Source organism: Bombina bombina, chromosome 9 (assembly GCF_027579735.1).
Source record: "Bombina bombina isolate aBomBom1 chromosome 9, aBomBom1.pri, whole genome shotgun sequence".
NCBI classification, from domain to species: domain Eukaryota; kingdom Metazoa; phylum Chordata; class Amphibia; order Anura; family Bombinatoridae; genus Bombina; species Bombina bombina.
The window spans coordinates 191,861,571-191,882,966 of NC_069507.1; the positions used below are offsets into that span (position 1 = coordinate 191,861,571).

A 21,396-nucleotide genomic window follows, 5' to 3' on the forward strand; every position below is an offset into this window, starting at 1 on the left:
GGTTCTTTTTTTTTAAGTAACGTTTTCTTAGTTGAAAGCTAAACCTAGGAGGTTCATATGCTAATTTCTAAGCCCTTGAAGGCCGCCTCTTCTCTCAGGGCATTTTGACAGTTTTTCACCAATAGAGGGTATTAATTCATGTGTGTCATATAGATAACAATGTGCTTCATGCACGTGGAGTTCCAGGGAGCCAGCTCTGATTGGCTAAATTGGATGTCTGTCAAAAGAACTGAAATAAGGGGGCAGTTTGCAGAGGCTTAGATACAAGGTAATCACAGAGGTAAAAAGTGTATTTATATAACTGTGTTGGTTATGCAAAACTAGGGAATGGGTAATAAAGGGATTATCTATCTTTTTAAACAATAAAAATTCTGGTGTAGACTGTCCCTTTAACTTAGTATTTTATTATTTTATGTAATCAGGGTTAATTTAGGGGGTGTTAGGTTAGGGGGCTTAGTGATTAAACTAGTTATTTGCGTTGTGGGGGATGGCGTTTATGAGTTAATAGGTTAATTAGGGTTATTGGGATGTGGGGAAATGGCGGTTTAGGGGTTAATAGTGTAATTAGGTTTATTGCAATGTGTTGTTTTTTTCTATTTTGGGGGGTTTGGTGGGGGGTTTACTATTAGGGGGGACTTTGTATTTTTTTAGGTAAAAGAGTTATTTAACTTAGGGCAATGCCCTACAAAAGACCCTTTTAATTGCTATTGTTAGTTTAGTGTTAGACTAGGTGTTTTTATTTGGGGGGGCTTTTTTATTTTTATAGGGGTATTAGATTAGGTTTACATTTTTTATTTTTGATAATTTTGTTTATTTTTTTCTGTAATTTTAGAATTTATTTTTTGTAATTTTAGATGTATTTATTTTAATTTAATCTTAGGTTGTTTTTTTAAGTAACGTTAGTTTTTCTTTATTTTAATTTTAATTTAGTATTTTTTTATGTTATGTAATTGGAGTTAATTTAGGGGGTGTTAGGTTAGGGGGCTTAGTGATTAAATTAGTTATCTGTGTTGTGGGGATGGCGGTTTAGGAGTTGATTGGTTAATTAGGTTTAATGGGATGTGGGGGGATGGCGGTTTAGGGGTTAATAGTGTAATTAGGTTTATTGTGATGTGAGGGGTAACGGTTTAGGGGTTAATAGTGTTATTAGGTTTATTGGGTTGTGGGGGGGGTGGCTGTTTAGGGTTTAATAGTGTAATTCGATACTTTGCAATGTGGGGGGATGGCAGATATAGGGGTTTTGACATGTCAGCTTTATTTTTGGGGGGATGGCGGTTCAGGGGTTAATAGTGCAATTAGGTTTATTGCGATGTGGGGGGGTAGCGGTTTATAGGGGTTAATAGTGTAATTAGGTTTATTGGGTTGTGGGGGGATGGCGGTTTAGGGTTTAATAGTGTAATTCAATACTTTGCGATGTGGTGGGATGGCTGATCAGGGGTTAATACATGTATTAGGTAGAATGCAATGTGGGTTAATGGCGGTTTTTGGGGTTAATATTTTTATTATTAGTTGCGATGTGGGGGGATGGCAGATATAGGGGTTTTGACGTGTCAGGTTTATTTTTGGGAGACGTTTTAGACTTTTACGACCAATGTAAAAATAAAAAATTTTCTTGGGTGCTGGCAGTTTCTAAACTAACATAAGTCACTGGCGACTCCAGAAATGTGTAATATGGTCCCTGTTATAAAGGGGCATTAAGCATAAAAAATATATCATACTAGTAACATAGCAGTGATTAAACATGTTAAACTATCTTTTTGCACAAAAAGTAAAAGATATTTAACTTGATTATTAAATGATGTAAACAACCCTTACAGAAGTATCATACTCATGTTAGCTGTTTTTGACATCTCTCACAGGGCCTGATATTCAAAACCTTGCCGGCATGGAGAAAAATCACGCAAAATTTTGGAGATTTTTTTAACTGCTGGTGCAATACCGCCCCCTGCAGAGCAGGGGGTGTCAATCAACCTGATCGTATTCGATCGGGCTGATTGCTGTCCGCCACCTCAGAGGTGGCGGACGAGTTAAGGAGCAGCGGTCTTAGGATCGCTGCTTCTTACTTCCACTTCAGGCGGAACTGAAGCGGAGTGGGTTGGAAGCAGCATCTGCTGCTTCATAAATCGACCCCTATATAGCAACATAAACATTTCTCAATATATTTTTAAGGCCCTGGCTGTACCGGTTACACAGACTTCTTATAATATCTCGCCTGAGCAGCGAGGTTTTGAATATCAGGCGGTCGGTCCCTTTAGTCAAAAGGAACATACAGTCAGATGCATGAGTACAAATATCTGTTGAAATTAAAGGGACAGTATACACTAATTTTCATATAACTGCATGTAATAGACACTACTATAAAGAATAATATGCACACATACTGATATAAAAATCCAGTATAAAACCGTTTAAAAACTTACTTAGAAGCTCCCAGTTTAGCTCTGTTTAAAAGGTTACTGGAACACCCACTGCAGAAAAATCTAGTGTATAATGTCCCTTTAAGCACAGAAACATCTGTTTTTGTTTACCAAAAACAGCAATAAATAAATAAATATTAAAAATATTTTGAAATACCTTTTTTTAAATGGCTTCATAAGTCTGTTCAGAATCTAGCAGCCAAAATAAAATAGTCTATGTTTGTGAGTAAATGTTTGTGTTTATTTATTTATTTTAAAGGGATATGAAACCAGATTTTTTTTTTGATGAATCAAAAAGAGCATTCAATTTTAAACAATGTTTTAATTTACTTATATTATTCATTTTTCTTTTAATTTTTCCTACCATGTAATGCTCCAGATGCCTACCTACGTATTTTTTCTACATAGAATATCATGGAAACACAGCAAATTTGTTAATAGACGTAAATAGGATTTTTTTTTTTAAATTGTATTCTCTGGGGTAGATTTATCAAGGTTCAGGTTCCCCTGAAACTGAAGTTAAGAAGCAGCGGTCTTAAGACCACTGCTCCTTAACTCATCCGCCACCTGTGAGTTGGCAGACAGCAATCATCCTGATCAGATACAATCGGGATGATTTACATCCCCTGCTAGTGGGGCAGTATTGCAAAAGCTTTTCAAATCATTGAGCATGTAGAAGGAAAGATACTTCAACCCTGTAGTAATCTTTAAAAAGGGACCTTTATTGGTTAATATGGTCCAAAGTACAAAAAATGAGTAACGTTTCCGACTTACATTAGATCCTTAGTCATGTCTAAGGATCTAATGTAGGTCCGAAACGTTGTTCATTTTTTGTACTTTGGACTATATGAACCAATAAAGGTCCCTTTTTAAAGATTAGTACTTGGCTGGAGTATCTATCCTTCTACATGTATGCTGCAGGTGTTTGACTGGCCCTGAACTCTGTGCCCTCTTCAAGATCATTTGGTGCTGTTCCCTACTTTGTTTTTGTTTTACAAATCATTGAGCCACAGCCTATCACATATTAAATAAATGCAGAAAGGTCCATTGTAATTATCTGATACACTTACTTTATACAGTTATTATTTATTGTTCCCAATAAGTTGATATATTGGAGTGCCCAGAAAAAAATTATATGTCCTAAACATGATAGTTTTCTACATAATAAAGGAAAACTAGATTCTATTGTTTGCTTCTTTGTTCCTAGGAGGTGCTTTTCACTTCCCCTTATTATTGATGCACCTTCAAATTTTAAAAGTGCCAGCTGACCTGCATTTGAAAACTAGTATGTTTTTTTTACATGCTATGTGCTCTTTACAGTGCAAGGTGAATAAGGAAAAAGAGCGTTTTATAATAAGATAGTGATAGGTAGTTATAGGTAGTAGAATTTGAAGCCCCCACCTGTTTCCCCTGGATCCATTATATTTAGCTTTGTAGTTGATTTTTGCACTTAAAAATACATGGCTAGTTTACATTCTAATGGAAAATATATTGCTTTGTAGCAATCCTGAGTGGGATCCTCCCCACTGTCCCTATATGGCTGGGTGCAACACTATGTATATGGAGCAAAATGTATCTGGTTGAGACTGGTGGAATCTAGGTGACTCCCAGACAGCAGTCTCCCGGCATGACGCTTATACTGCATTTCCTCTGCTACACCAGTAATATATTGCTCTCTGTCTTTGCCGAGTGTGAGAAGTTTATACTTTGGAAGTGTGTGATCACCATAAATATGGTCTACTTTTTTTTTAATATTTTTTTTTTATCAATTTGTTATAGATTTAAAAAAAAATTGAGCAGATAACACAATTAAGGTTTCCATTTTTTTTTCTAGTTACTATATTGATGGACGAGTAGGCAAAGTGATGGACTTCATGAAAACTCGACTACTGGATGCACTTTCTGATCAAATAAGAAAAATTCAGAAAGTGAGTTTGCAAAGAAGAAAAGTGTATGCAACATCATGTAGTGAGTTTTATCATATTTAAAAAAGTGGTGTTTTATCAAGAAGAAATTAGTAATGCATTTGATTTTATAAAACTATAGAACAAAGAAATACATATTTTGCGGTGAATTCCAATCTTTCTGATCCTGTTTTTAGGCTTCTGATTTATGTTTATCAAGTTCCCGAGTGATCACAATCCAATCAATAATACAATTTCTGTATTGGTTAATGTTCGAATTGGATCAAAGCAGATAGTTGGAAAATCACCTATAAAATGCATGAACAGCAATGGTTTTGGTGATCATAATTCTCCCAACCACATGCTTTGTACTTTCAGCAACAAAATGGACACACTAAATTAAACGCACAAAGGATGTTGATAAAGCTCAAAACTGACATTTTAAACATGTTTGCCAATATTCCAAGAGGATTTGGAATATTTTTATTATTTTGTGCATATGCCAAACACTCTGAAATGGCCACAGACCCAATTTTAGATGTAAATATGGTCTAGATTCATTAAACCTATCTTTAGCACTATTGTATAGTTCTTCGGTAGTTGGTGGGACAAACATTTACATAAGTATATTTATTTAATAGAGAAATAAGAAAAAACTCATACAGCTATTGAAAAATCATGTCTGCGTCATCTAAAAATTGCGTTTAGTGTTTCTATTTCATACTCACATTTTCCTGATTCTGTTACTGTAATTTCATCTTCAAAGGGATTTCTATTAGCAACTGCGTGTTTGTGACCGGGATTTAACCGTTTGCCATTGTGTCTTTTTTATTGGCAACGAAGGCCAGTTGCATTTGTTTTTACAGTAAACATAAGTCTCAAAAATCGTGCTTTGAAAAGCCATGATTTACAGGTTTTAAAACCTTGTGTTACCATTTTCTTAAAATAATAGATATTTGACAAAGGCAAACCTTGTTCTATACAATGAGGTTTGAAACATTTGGCGATATTTTAAACTTCATCATTTAGCAGAATCAAAATTTACATTGAGAAAACTGTTAAAATCCTGTTTTATAAGATGCAATAAATTGTGACCACTTTCTCCATATGGAAATTAAATTCAAGCAGCATTCTTAATTTTAGATGAAAATCTTACCAAAATGGAAAACAAGTTTTTTTTTTTTAACGTATTCAATATTATTTGAATAATATATGTTTTTAAAATATTAAGGGCCAGATTGCAGTGGTTCGGTATTGATAGTGTGGGACGCAATAAGTAATATTGTTGGACTGCACAAACATTAGTACCCAAATTGATTTTACAAGTCCAGGGTAAATCCCATTAACCAGAGAAGGGTTAGCGCGGCTGACATTGCTCTAGCGCAACTTATACTTTCAATGGATTTTACAACCTGACTCAATTTACAAGTTGAAGTTACAGGTTTCACTAGAGCGAAAGCCGATACTGCACTAGAATATTTATATTACTTGAGGAGACCTGAAGTAAAGTGTAAGAGTTAAAAGAAAGTTTAACAAAACACATCAAAAACATATGAAAATAAACTATTACACTAATATATACACATATTAACAATACCATGTGCATTTATGTGTTTATATGTGTAAATATGTATGTGCACACATACATACATATATACACACATGAAAACATATACAGGTAGCCCTCAGTTTACGCCGGGGTTAGGTTCCAGAAGGAATCGTTGTAAATCGAAACCGTTGTAAATTGAAACCCAGTTTATAATGTAAGTCAATGGGAAGTGAGGGAGATAGGTTCCAGGCCTCTCTCAAAATTGTCATAAGTAACACCTAATACATTATTTTTAAAGCTTTGAAATGAAGACTTTAAATGCTAAACAGCATTATAAACCTAATAAAATAATCACACAACACAGACTTCACTTGCATTTTTCTGCAAACAGTTCTTTCTATGCATTCCAATCTGGACTGATTTATAGACAGGAAGATCTTGTTCCTTTGAAATCTGCTCGATAGTTCAGGTCTGGTTAAACTGATTAATTTCAGCTTACTTGGCTTTGCTGCAACACAAGCGGACAGCTCCATCTACTAGCTATTTTAATAAATGCACTGCTTCTCAATGCTTTTCAATAGCAGTCACATGACTGGAAAAAAAGGTTGTTATTCTGAAACGGTGTAAATTGAACCGTTGTAAAACGAGGGCTACCTGTATATATATATATGTATATATATATATATATATATATATATATACACACACACACATATCTATCTATCTATCTATCATCTATCTATCTATCTATCTATCTATCTATCTATCTATCTATCTATCTATCTATCTATCTATCTATCTATATACAGTATCTATCTATCTATCTATCTATCTATCTATCTATCTATCTATCTATCTATATACAGTATATATATATATACATACACTTTTAAGCCCTACTAGTCAAATACCTTGAAACGTGCAATATCATTTTTAATCAACTTTTAATGTTTTTTTTTTTAATAGAAATACTTGAAATTTCTATGTTCTTTACTTTTTTCTAAGCTATATATATATATATATCTGTATATATTCATTAAAAGTATAGGTATCAATATATATTTTACAAAAAACATTATATATATACAGTATATATATATATATATATATATATATATATATATATATATATATATATATATATATATATATATCCTCTCCAAGAACACAGGCACTCACTGGTCTTTATAAAAGGTAATCCTTTATTCAATCCATTAAAACGATAATAATACCATGACGTTTCGGCACAGCATCGTGCCTTTATCAAATGTATCAAAATATAAAAAGCTTCATATCAAACTTACCCCTAATCACCTCTTAAATACTATTGGAATATAGCACATGCCGCCAGCCCATCGTGTGTAAAATCGGCATCTGACGTCATCAGGGAGCGCTGATCTGTGCGCCCTGTGAGATCGTAGGGCCGACGTTGCCATGGCAACATGTAAACTATACACAGTTACTCGGCGAATGTGCAATAGACCAATAGATATATTTGCATATCGAGTGTGTCGCCGATTACACATATTGACGGAGTTCCCATACTTATTATAATGGGGCAAAGTACCGCAAGTCTCCAAAATATTGGACAAAAACGATGTCTATATCAGCGCAACACTCCCAGCAAATAATACTAAACACAAAGTGCGTAAAAAACATAGTGTATAAAATTCAAAAATGTATCAGAAAGGAGCATCTATATAACATTGTATCCATATCATAATGAGTGAAAAGTATCAAAAAAGCATTTGATGTCATAGTGACAGTAAACAACTTCAATTTACATATAAGGTGAGATACTAGCTTGCATTCATGCCTACTAGTATTATGGTAGAAACATGGGAACAATATGTGAGAGAAGATTATATGTCCATTTTTAAGACCCATACACTATAACAGGACAAATCTGTGTACTCTGATTATGTTGCAAAAACAGAATTTATCTAGTAGAAAGGGCTGAAGTCCAGTGAGGTATTGAGGCCACATGGAGAGATGGTATTTAGCCTGTAGATCCACTTGGTTTCGCATTGTAGTAACAGGTTCCCCCTGTCACCTCCCCTTGGGAGTGGGGGTGTATGATCTATAAGCATTGTGCGTAAACTTGAAACCGCATGTTTATGTTGGATGCAATGCCTAGCTACTGGTTGTTCTGATTCACCAGTGCGTAGGGCCTCCCGTATAGCACACCGGTGGTTTGCCATACGCTCGCGGAAGGTTGTTACAGTTTTACCGATGTATACACTGGAACATGGGCAAATAATCATGTATACTATATATACGCTGGTGCAGGTAAGGCGATGCCTAATGTCGAATCTTTTGTTGCTGTGAGGGTGCTGAAACGAATTGCCCCTAAGCATACCATTGCAGGTTACACATCCAGAACAGGGAAAACAACCCATCTTCGTGGGTTTAAGCCAAGTATCCTTTTTGTAATTCCTTATTGGATCTGACTTAACCAATATGTCCCTTAGGTTATTTGCTCTTCGGTATGCTATTCTGGGGGCAGCCACCCTCTCAAATGGTAGTGTGGGATCACTGCCTACCACTGGCCAATGCCTCCGGACCGCCTCAGTGAGGTGTCTCGAATCTGATGTATATGTAGTAACCATGTTGATCCGGTCAGGGTCTGACTTGTTGTTCTTTGCCTTTTTTCCAGATTAGTGGGATCCATAAGATCATCACGTGCCTTCTTAACCATCTCTCTAGTATAGCCTCTCTCCACTAGTTTCGTGTCCATTTCTTCCAGTTGTTGATGTAGCATAGGTATCTCACTATTGTTCCTAATGACACGAGTGAGTTGGGAGGTGACAATCCCTTTCTTTTGGTGCAGAGGGTGAAAACTCCTCACATCCAACAAGGAATTGCTGTCAGTTGGTTTAGTATAAAGAGAGGTACCAAAACGAGTAATACCCTCTGCATCAACTTTGAAAATATTAAGATCCAAAAAATGTACAGATACTGTACTGTATTCAAACTTAAACCTGATTGGACAAGCCATGGTATTCAAATGTGACACCCACTCAAGCAATGCTGGCTCACCACCTCTCCACACCAAGAACACATCATCGATATAGCGTGTGTAGTACATGATGTTGCTATTATCATGTGGCCGCATCAGCGTGCGTTCATACCACGCCATGTAGAGGTTTGTATAAGTGGGTGCCACATTCAAACCCATGGCTGTACCTGCGATTTGCAAAAAATAGTCATTTTCAAATTTAAAATAGTTCTTCTCAAGACAATGTGTTAACATTTTGCAAAGGAACTCTACGGGTGGACCATTGTACAAATCATTGCCCGTCACCATGGACCTGACAGCCTCCACACCCTCATGATGAGGTATCACAGTGTAAAGGCTGTCCACGTCCATGGTGACAAGCACATCATCAACACTTAAACCAACACATTCCTTGAGAACACGAATCATATCTGGGGAATCCTTTAAATAAGATTCAGTATGCTTAACAACATGCTGGAGGTGCGAGTCAATGTATATGGCCAAACTGGACAAAATTGAACTCCTGGCAGACACAATCGGTCTGCCAGGTAGATTTTGTAAGGTTTTATGCACCTTTGGCCGTAAGTAGAGTACAGGAACCTTTGGATAATCTGTAGTGAGAAATGTCTGCTCCTGTTCACTAAGTATACCTGCCTCAAAGCCCTCCTGTAGAAATCTGACCCTTTTATAGGTTGATGTAGGGTTACCAGATAATTTCTTGTACGTTTGGCTATCTCTTAGCTGTCTAAGTGCCTCATTCCTGTACTCTGCATAGTCTAAAATGACAACAGATCCCCCCTTATCTGCAGGGCGGATAATGATGGATGTGTCATTTTTCAGGTCCGTGAGTGCTTGGGCCTCAGCTTTACTCAATTTAGAATATGTCTTGTGTTGGGGTATTTGTTTGATATCATGTCTAAGAGCCCGTGTGTATCCTCTGATGGAGTTATGTGTATTTGCAGGTTCAAAGGTGGATTTTTTCTTGAATGGAGTGGGGACATAAGTATCATTTCTAAAATGATCTCTTAGTTTCAGCTGCCTTTGTAACTTATGTATATCCACCAGCATATCAAAAGAATCAGTTTTGGGGGTCGGTATGAATGATAGCCCCCCATTTAACAGGGATATTTCAACTTCATTCAAATGTCTGCTACTGAGGTTAAATATAATATCTACTTTTTCCTTGCTAATTGTTTTTTTGTGGCCCCCCCTTCTGATTTTTCTTCCCTCACTTCTCTTTTTGTAGTGGGAATAGTTGGTGGTTTTGCTGCCGAGCGTGTCCCCACTCCTAAAAAAGAATTGGAGTGTTCGCTGTTGTTAGTATTACTCTGGCTAGAGGTGATACCCTCCGGGCCTGAGGAGTCTCCTCCACTGCTATCAACTATACTTAGTGTGTTTCTAGGGCGCAGATTACGTCGCCGTCTATTCTGTGTAGTATCATCTTTGCCATATAGCCACTTATATACACGTTTCTCTCTATAATCAGTTTCAACACTGTTAAGTTTCTTATTTTTTAATGCAATGAAATCACTACGGTATTTATTGACTATACCTTCCAGTTTGGTAACCCAATCCTGACTCTTATCCTCCAGCAGGATGTGCATACTGTTTTGTTTAATGATGTCAGTTTCATTTTTAATTTTATTCTCTAACCTAGTAACCTCCTCTATCACCAACAACATAACGTCATAGGAGCATTTGTTTAACACGGAGCACCACCTCCTACAAAATTCAACATTATTGTGGCCTAGGGTGGGTATATTTTTCACTCTAAATCCCCTTGGGATATATTTCTTCCTATGATACCCAGATAAAAAAACTGCATGTAAATGATAATCTATTTGCTTCCTCCTTAAATATAACAATTTATGATATACGTTAATGAGGGTGTCACCCCCCAACTCACTCATTTCGTCACTTATTCTGATTCTCTCTGCATCATCATCTGTAAACACCAATGGCTCTGTGTTGAAATCTTCATCCTGATACAGATTATCGAACTGTGCTGACTCAGCCATCTTTAACAGGAATTTTAACAGTTAGTGCATAAGTAGCAAGTATACAAGACTGTAAGCCGGTAGTTTAGTGTCACATACAAATAAACATCAATCAATGTATATCTGATGCTCCTAAAGTTATATACTTAAAAACAGGTAAAGATTAGATGTGAAGTTTCCAATATCAAGTTAACATCTCCATATAACAATTATAATGCAGCATCCACAGTTCATATGTGTATAAATGATCGGAGTGCTTGTCCCAAAATGCAAAAGCATAGATACAGTCCAGATAAAGGACAGCACAATCTTACGCCAATTCAACTGCCAAGGTGCACTGCAAGCCAATTCGTATCCTCTCCAAGAACACAGGCACTCACTGGTCTTTATAAAAGGTAATCCTTTATTCAATCCATTAAAACGATAATAATAGTCAATAAATACCGTAGAGATCTCATTGCATTCAAAAATAAGAAACTTAACAGTGTTGAAACTGATTATAGAGAGAAACGTGTATATAAGTGGCTATATGGCAAAGATGATACTACACAGAATAGACGGCGACGTAATCTGCGCCCTAGAAACACACTAAGTATAGTTGATAGCAGTGGAGGAGACTCCTCAGGCCCGGAGGGTATCACCTCTAGCCAGAGTAATACTAACAACAGCGAACACTCCAATTCTTTTTTAGGAGTGGGGACACGCTCGGCAGCAAAACCACCAACTATTCCCACTACAAAAAGAGAAGTGAGGGAAGAAAAATCAGAAGGGGGGGCCACAAAAAAACAATTAGCAAGGAAAAAGTAGATATTATATTTAACCTCAGTAGCAGACATTTGAATGAAGCTGAAATATCCCTGTTAAATCGGGGGCTATCATTCATACCGACCCCCAAAACTGATTCTTTTGATATGCTGGTGGATATACATAAGTTACAAAGGCAGCTGAAACTAAGAGATCATTTTAGAAATGATACTTATGTCCCCACTCCATTCAAGAAAAAATCCACCTTTGAACCTGCAAATACACATAACTCCATCAGAGGATACACACGGGCTCTTAGCCATGATATCAAACAAATACCCCAACACAAGACATATTCTAAATTGAGTAAAGCTGAGGCCCAAGCACTCACGGACCTGAAAAATGACACATCCATCATTATCCGCCCTGCAGATAAGGGGGGATCTGTTGTCATTTTAGACTATGCAGAGTACAGGAATGAGGCACTTAGACAGCTAAGAGATAGCCAAACGTACAAGAAATTATCTGGTAACAGATTATCCAAAGGTTCCTGTACTCTACTTACTGCCAAAGGTGCAGATTGTGTCTGCCAGGAGTTCAATTTTGTCCAGTTTGGCCATATACATTGACTCGCACCTCCAGCATGTTGTTAAGCATACTGAATCTTATTTAAAGGATTCCCCAGATATGATTCGTGTTCTCAAGGAATGTGTTGGTTTAAGTGTTGATGATGTGCTTGTCACCATGGACGTGGACAGCCTTTACACTGTGATACCTCATCATGAGGGTGTGGAGGCTGTCAGGTCCATGGTGACAATGGTCCACCCGTAGAGTTCCTTTGCGAAATGTTAACACATTGTCTTGAGAAGAACTATTTTAAATTTGAAAATGACTATTTTTTGCAAATCGCAGGTACAGCCATGGGTTTGAATGTGGCACCCACTTATGCAAACCTCTACATGGCGTGGTATGAACGCACTCTGATGCGGCCACATGATAATAGCAACATCATGTACTACACACGCTATATCGATGATGTGTTCTTGGTGTGGAGAGGTGGTGAGCCAGCATTGCTTGAGTGGGTGTCACATTTGAATACCATGGCTTGTCCAATCAGGTTTAAGTTGGAATACAGTACAGTATCTGTACATTTTTTGGATCTTAATATTTTCAAAGTTGATGCAGAGGGTATCACTCATTTTGGTACCTCTCTTTATACTAAACCAACTGACCGCAATTCCTTGTTGGATGCGAGGAGTTTTCACCCTCTGCACCAAAAGAAAGGGATTGTCACCTCCCAACTCACTCGTGTCATTAGGAACAATAGTGAGATACCTATGCTACATCAACAACTGGAAGAAATGGACACGAAACTAGTGGAGAGAGGCTATACTAGAGAGATGGTTAAGAAGGCACGTGATGATCTTATGGATCCCACTAATCTGGAAAAAAGGCAAAGGACAACCAAGTCAGACCCTGACCGGATCAACATGGTTACTACATATACATCAGATTCGAGACACCTCACTGAGGCGGTCCGGAGGCATTGGCCAGTGGTAGGCAGTGATCCCACACTACCATTTGGGAGGGTGGCTGCCCCCAGAATAGCATACCGAAGAGCAAATAACCTAAGGGACATATTGGTTAAGTCAGATCCAATAAGGAATTACAAAAAGGATACTTGGCTTAAACCCACGAAGATGGGCTGTTTTCCCTGTTCTGGATGTGTAACCTGCAATGGTATGCTTAGGGGCAATTCGTTTCAGCACCCTCACAGCAACAAAAGATTCGACATTAGGCATCGCCTTACCGGCACCAGCGTATATGTAGTATACATGATTATTTGCCCATGTTCCAGTGTATACATCGGTAAAACTGTAACAACCTTCCGCGAGCATATGGCAAACCACCGGTGTGCTATACGGGAGGCCCTACGCACTGGTGAATCAGAACAACCAGTAGCTAGGCATTGCATCCAACATAAACATGCGATTTCAAGTTTACGCACAATGCTTATAGATCATATACCCCCACTCCCAAGGGGAGGTGACAGGGGGAACCTGTTACTACAATGCGAAACCAAGTGGATCTACAGGCTAAATACCATCTTTTTATATTTTGATACATTTGATAAAGGCACGATGGTGTGCCGAAAAGTCATGGTATTATTATCGTTTTAATGGATTGAATAAAGGATTACCTTTTATAAAGACCAGTGAGTGCCTGTGTTCTTGGAGAGGATACGAATTGGCTTGCAGTGCACCTTGGCAGTTGAATTGGCGTAAGATTGTGCTGTCCTTTATCTGGACTGTATATATATATATATATATATATATGTAAATAAAAAGAACATTTTCGTCTATGTAAAGAACATAGTGAAGAACTCCTAATGCTCCTTCGGCTCCTTTAGCGCAGGTTAGCATGAAAGCTATAACTAAAAAGGCTTTTTGTAACGCACCCCATAGAAGCATACTGTATGTTGAGAAAATGTTAGTGCTAACTTTTTACTTTCAATTTGTAATTCCCACACTAACCCAGCCACGCTAATTTCTGTAACTTGAGCACAGTTAGTACTCCTAAGGAATCAAAAATAGCGTGCCACTTGTAATCTGGTCCTAAAGGTTTAAAAAAACATAATTGATCAAACATACCAGTATAACCATCATGCCCATATGCTAATTAAAATAATACTGATAAACACTTATTATAAACACCACTCTATCCAGTTGCAAAACACACACAGAAAATCCATTAACCCCATTAACCCACATCGGCATCCGTTATCAAAAGTTCTGAGTCCCGTTGTGGGATAAAGGAATCACATGTGAGTTAATCTCAGCTGTGCTTGACTTGGAAGGATTGTGATCAATTTATTAAGGAAAAAAAAATATCCATTACCATTTTTTCAACAATGAAAAAAAAATTAAAAACCACAGACAGATTGGAATCGACCTTTATGTGTCTTCATTGTTTTCTAATCAATTTGCGTGTACTTTAATACTTTATATTTCTAGCAGTTGTTTTTTTTTTTTTGCTTTTAAATTGTTACTGTATAGCTTAATGTTTATCCCCAGACATTCATATTTTTGTTTCTAATGTATTATAAGTCACAAAAAGAATGAGACACCACTAGATTAAAGGGATCTAAAGTTCTGTAAATCTTTAAATGATAATGCCCTTTTGCCGATCTTCAGTTTGTGATTGAGACATAAATTTTTTTTATTTTTTTTTAAATTGTAAATAGCAATAGAAAATGACCACTGGCTTTGAAGCTTAGCAGCATGTCATTTTAAACAACTTTTCAAATTACAAGTAGAAAACCCTTTATCCAAAATGTTTGGGACATGGTAAGATTTGGATTTTGGAATAGTTGGGAATATTTGTATATTTGCATCTTTAAAATGGGACAGTTTGTAGAGGAGATCAAACCAAGTGTAAACAACAAGATATTATGTAATTTAGGCAATATTTACATGTACACCTTAAAGGGACAGTATACCCTAATTTTCATATAACTGCACGTAATAGACACTAATATAAAGACAATCCGGTATAAAACCTTTTAAATACTTACTTAGAATCAGTTTACATCTAAAACTTTGGGGCTTCGTTAGGAGTATGAGAACCAGCACAATGTTATTAAAAAATAAGCAAAACTATACATTTTTACAGTAAAATTATAGCAAAGAAAATTCTAGTGTACAATGTACAATGTCCCTATAAGGTAGTTTTATTATTTTCTGTATACATAGTAACCTCAGAAAGATAATACAGTGCTATAACCAGAAAGGTAATATTAGTTAATTTGAATAAATATAGACCATTATTTGCCTTTTAGAACGCAAAAAAACAAGCCAAAGACAATGGCAGAGAAGATAAAATAGAAAAAAATATGAATTAAAAAGTTTGGATATCAGAATAAGTTTGGATTTAGGAATTCTAGATTTGGGGTTTTGTACCTGTACTTCTATTATCTAATTTGTGTAGTTCTTTTGGTATCCTATTTTGAAGAGCATACCTAGGTAGGCTCAGGTTCAGGGAGCTAGCTTCTGGTTGGTGGCTGCACATATATGCATCTTACCCGATGTACATATATTCTGGTTATCGCGACTCTCGCAAACAATAGAGTGACACTTCTAATCTGGCCCAAATTTGGAAAACTACAGAGCAAACTACTGTCTCTCTGTGTGAAGTAGTACCTGGACGACACCATTCTAGTTTCTAACAGAAGGATTACTTATTTATGTGCTTTGGAAAACTATCTTATGAATATCTTTTAGCAAAAAGAAAGGCACAACATATAAACACAAAAGGAACCCACATGCTCAGTATGTAGAAGTATAGGGCCATATGAAGAACTGCTTGTAAATCATTTTCTGCCGATAGTTGGGATTATATTATAAAACATTTGTATTTAGGCCATCTCTCTTCACCATTCATCAGACATATAAAGCTAAAACAGCAGTTTGTTTAAAGATGTCCTTTCCACATTTCATATCAAATGTTTTAAAGCTGTTTTTAGAAGTGAGCATCCCATTTAGAACATATATCTATAATTCCTTTATTTATCAACCACAGATATGTCATATGTATTATTCAGTCCATTCTGAATGAAATGAAACTATCACACTCTATCAGTTACTGGTTAAAATATGAAACAGTAGTTAGCGTCACTATCTGTTGTATTTAAAAAGTACTAGTAAGGGTTATTTCAGATGCTTCAAGCCAACAATTAGTGTAAAATAACTGAGGATAATTTAACAAAAAACACATTTTTAATGTTTTTTTGGTATGGTGTGTTGGCTATATGTAGCTGAAATATTATTATCCTTCAATTTAAACAAATTCTGGCTTATCCAACTACTTTAGATTTTTCTTTCTTTTTTTCTTTCTTCTTTTTTTTTTAAAATTCCAGTTTTAATTAAAATAAATATGCAATACAATACAATACAATACAAGAGGTATTAAGCTAATATTCCTATTAAATTTACGGCCAACACAGTGGGGCATATTTATCAAGCTCCGTATTGCCCCCGAAGGCTCGCCGGAAGCAGAAGTTATGAAGCAGCGGCCTAAAGACCGCTGCTCCATAACCTGTCCGCCTGCTCTGAGGCGGAGGACAGAAATCAACCCGATCGAATACGATCGGGTTGATTGACACCCCCTGCTAGTGGCCGATTGGCCGCGAATCTGCAGAAGGCGGCATTGCACCAGCAGTTCACAAGAATGATAAATGCCGACAGCGTATGCTGTTGGCATTTATCAATGTGCAGCTGACATGATCCCCAATATTGGATCATGTCTGCTCGCACCATAATGAATAGGCCTAACATGTCATATGAATAAACTATGAATGTTAATAGTGAGAAACACAGAACAGATAACAAGAATCCCTTTAGATGTATTTGGAGATATGTGAAAAGCAAATATTCTGTGAAACCCTCAATGAGAATTCTTCTATATAGCATCCACATGCGATTCATTATATTTCTCACTCTATTGCTCTTTTCACTTCTTTGAAATTACCTTAGGGTAATAACTGTACATAATTATATATATATGAACTACTTGTGTAATACAGGCTGTATTCAGGCTCACTGAGTAATACTGACCTCAAGATTATTGGTTTTGAGTAATAAAATAGAGAGATGATTAATAACCCACTTGATATAAACCTTTTGGGATCTTATAATGCACAACTAAATTAAACCTGGACATAGCACAAAGATTCATGAGATTTGCTTTGAATGCTGTCACACTGACCAGATGCACAGTATGAAGAGACTTGTACTACCAGTAGATACCCAAGGGCTATGGGCTCCTATTATTAACCCCTTAACGACTGACAACGTGCAGGGTACGTCCTCTAAAAAATGTCAGTTAACGACCAAGGACGTACCCTGCACGTCCTCAGTCTGGAAAGCAGCTGGAAGCGATCCTGCTCGCTTCCAGCTGCTTTCCGGTTATTGCAGTGATGCCTCGACATCGAGGCATCCTGCAATAACACTTTCTGGCCATCCGATGCAGAGAGAGCCACTCTGTGGTATCGTTGGTGGGTGGGAGCCGACTTGGGAGGCGGGTGGGCGGCCATCAGTGATCTCTGTAAGGTTGAGGGGGGCGGGATCGGGGGCAGAGCTTTCGGGGGCGCGCACGGGCGCGCGCGCGTGCACGGGGGGGTGGCGGGCGGGCGCGTGCACGGGGCGGGAGCGGGTGGGAACCGCTACACTACAGAAAAAGTTAGGATTAAAAGTGTAATAAAAAATTAAATAAACATTTTTTTAAAAAAGCATCTAAGCGATCTGGAAGGGTGGGGGGTTGGTATTGGGGGGGGAAGCTACACTACAGAAAAGGGACATTTTTTTTTAATAAAAAAACATATTTTCACTAAAATGGGTACTGGCAGACAGCTGCCAGTACCCAAGATGGCGCACATTAAGTCAGAGGGGGAGGGTTAGAGAGCTGTTGGGTGGGGGATCAGTGAGGTTGGGGGCTAAGGGGGATCCTACACAGAAGCATATGTAAATATGCTAATAAAATGCACAAAAAAGCCCAAATTTTCCTTTTATTTTAGTACTGGCAGAGTTTCTGCCAGTACTTAAGATGGCGGGGACATTTGTGGGGTAGGGGAGGGAAGAGAGATGTTTGGGAGGGATCAGGGGGTCTGATGTTTCAGGTGGGAGGCTGATCTCTACACTAAAGCTAAAATTAACCCTGCAAGCTCCCTACAAGCTACCTAATTAACCCCTTCACTGCTAGCCATAATACACGTGTGATGCGCAGCGCCATTTAGCAGCATTCTAATTACCAAAAAGCAACGCCAAAGTCATATATGTCTGCTATTTCTAAACAAAGGGGATCCCAGAGAAGCATTTACAACCATTTGTGCCATAATTGCACAAGCTGTTTGTAAATGATTTCAGTGAGAAACCTAAAATTGTGAAAAACTTAACGTTTTTTTTAATTTGATCGCATTTGGCGGTGAAATGGTGGCATGAAATATACCAAAATGGGCCTAGATCAATACTTGGGGTTGTCTACTACACTACACTAAAGCTAAAAATACCCCAAAAAGCTCCTTACATGCTCCCTAATTAACCCCTTCACTGCTGGGCATGATACACGTGTGGTGCGCAGTGGCATTTAGCGGCCTTCTAATTACCAAAAAGCAATGCCAAAGCCATATATGTCTGCTATTTCTGAACAAAGGGGATCCCAGAGAAGAATTTACAACCATTTATGCCATAATTGCACAAGCAGTTTGTAAATAATTTCAGTGAGAAACTGAAAGTTTGTGAAAAAATTTGTGAAAAAGTGAACGATTTTTTGTATTTGATCGCATTTGGCGGTGAAATGGTGGCATGAAATATACCAAAATGGGCCTAGATCAATACTTTGGGATGTCTTCTAAAAAAAAATATATACATGTCAATGGATATTCAGAGATTCCTGAAAGATATCAGTGTCCCAATGCAACTAGCGCTAATTTTGAAAAAAAAATGGTTTGAAAATAGCAAAGTGCTACTTGTATTTATGGCCCTATAAGATGTAAACATTGGGTATTTCTAAACTCAGGACAAAATTTAGAAACTATTTAGCATGGGTGTTTTTTAGTGGTTGTAGATATGTAACAGATTTTGGGGTTCAAAGTTAGAAAAAGTGTGTGTTTTTTTCCATTTTTCCTCATATTTTTATAAAATTTTTTATAGTAAATGATAAGATATGATGAAAATAATGGTATTTTTAGAAAGTCCATTTAATGGCGAGAAAAACGGTATATAATATGTGCGGGTACAGTAAATGAGTAAGAGGAAAATTTCAGCTAAACACAAACACCGCAGAAATGTAAAAATAGCCTTGGTCCCAAACGGACAGAAAATGGAAAAGTGCTCTGGTCACTAAGGGGTTAAGCAGCGGATGCTGCTTTGGAGCCCCATCATTTCAGGTCTGCCGCTGCTCCTTATCTTCTTTGCCACCTTTTAGGTGGCGGACTGAAATCATCCCCATACGATCGGGATGATTAAAGCCCCCAGCTAGCGGCAGATTGGCCGTCAGTGTGCAGGTGGCATTGCACAAGCATTTTACCAGAAATGCTTGTGCAATGATAAATGCTGACTGCGTATGCTATCGGCATTTAGCGAGGTCGAGCGGACATGATTTGCAACAGTGAATCATGTCTGCTCACCCTTTAATAAATCTACCCCTATAAGTCTCATTAACCTGTGCATAATTCAAAGTGTGATACTTGCAGCATAAGGGGCTAGATCAGCTCACTGTAAATCCCCAGCACAGCATCCTAGTTAATAAATCACTGTTCCAAGTGTGTATCTGTTAGTCCAGGGGTTGAATCACAGCTGCAAGTGTGTAATGAAGCACTGATTAAACCTACTGGTATCTGTGAAAAACAAAGAGTGAATTTACTGCTATAAGTGTATTATGTATTATATATATATATATATATACAAATCTTCAAAGGGGAGGTATATGCACTCTCACCAACTTCCAACATCCGCCAGGGTGCTCTGTAGGAATAATCATAGAGTAGATAAAAGGAAGCACTCACTGGACTTCAGCAATCTTAGAACCAAAAGTAATTTATTTGTGACATTTCGGGACAATAAACGTCCTTTCCTCTGACGTCAAAAGAAAGGGACGTTTATGGTTCCGAAACGTCACAAATTAATTACTTTTGGTTCTAAGATTGCTGAAGTCCAGTGAGTGCTTCCTTTTATCTACTATATATATATATATATAAATTAAATGGCAGAACAATATGTTAATGCCAGAAATTGAATTAATGTTCAAACATTAAAAAGCTTGGAAATCCATAAATTATCACCCACAAACCAAATAATTGATAATTTTATGTTATACTATATTTTATTATACCTTTAAGTTTAATGTACATAACTTTTTAATGTCAATGATTAGGAGTTTAAATGACTATTAAGTTCAGTAAAAATGCGTAATCAATGAATACCTAGGTATGTGTCTGGAGCACTAGAGGGCAAGAAATAGTGCTGCCTTCTATTGCTCTTGCAAATGAATACAATTCTTATAAAGCTGCTGCCAAATTTTACACAAAAATTAAAAAGCCCTATGATAAAACTAAAGCACCCTAAACAATGAAAAAGCCCCCCTAAAAAACTATTGTAATACTAAAGTAACCCCCCCAAAAAAATCAACAAGCCTATACAAAAAAAAACCCCATAAGCCTAGAAGATTTCAATTGCTTCTTCTCCAGTGGTCCTTCTATTGGCTGATTTAAATTTGAATTGGAAAATTAGCCAATAGAAATGTAAGGACACCCCGATAAAAGGGTGAAAAACAGCATTCAAACTTCAGTGTGCTACAGGAACAGCATGAAGAAGGGTCGGGTAGATGAAAAGAAGAAAAGGACCGCCCCATAGGACCTCTGGAGAATAGGACCATCATGAAATCTTAAGGTTCTAGCCTTAGGATTTTTTTTAAAAAGGGTTTATTTTTAGTATAATAGGGTATTTTCCTTTTAGGATTTTTTTTTGGGGGGGTCTTACTTTAGGATAGATTTTCTTTAGGGGGGTTTCTTTTATGTTTTACGGTACTTTAGTTTAAGTATAGGGCTTTTTATTTTTGTGTATTTTTTTTTCTTTTTTGAATTTTTTCTTTTTTGAATTTTTTCTTTTTTGAATTTTTTCTTTTTTCTTTTTTTCATGAACATACAGATATAATATCATATTGTACGTTAGCCAGAAGATAAGGAAAACTATAAACATAGTGTACCTGAACATATCATCTTATATAAATAAGA

General features: G+C 37.1%; 1 protein-coding gene across 1 annotated transcript in view; it reads left to right on the forward strand.

Moving 5' to 3' along the window:
* Positions 1 to 21,396, forward strand: part of HPSE2 (heparanase 2 (inactive)) — a 556,398-nt gene that overhangs the window by 380,006 nt on the left and 154,996 nt on the right. The window contains exon 7 of the mRNA XM_053692544.1: positions 4,252 to 4,345. Coding sequence (XP_053548519.1) covers positions 4,252 to 4,345 — 94 coding nt within the window. The remainder of the gene's footprint in view (positions 1 to 4,251; positions 4,346 to 21,396) is intronic.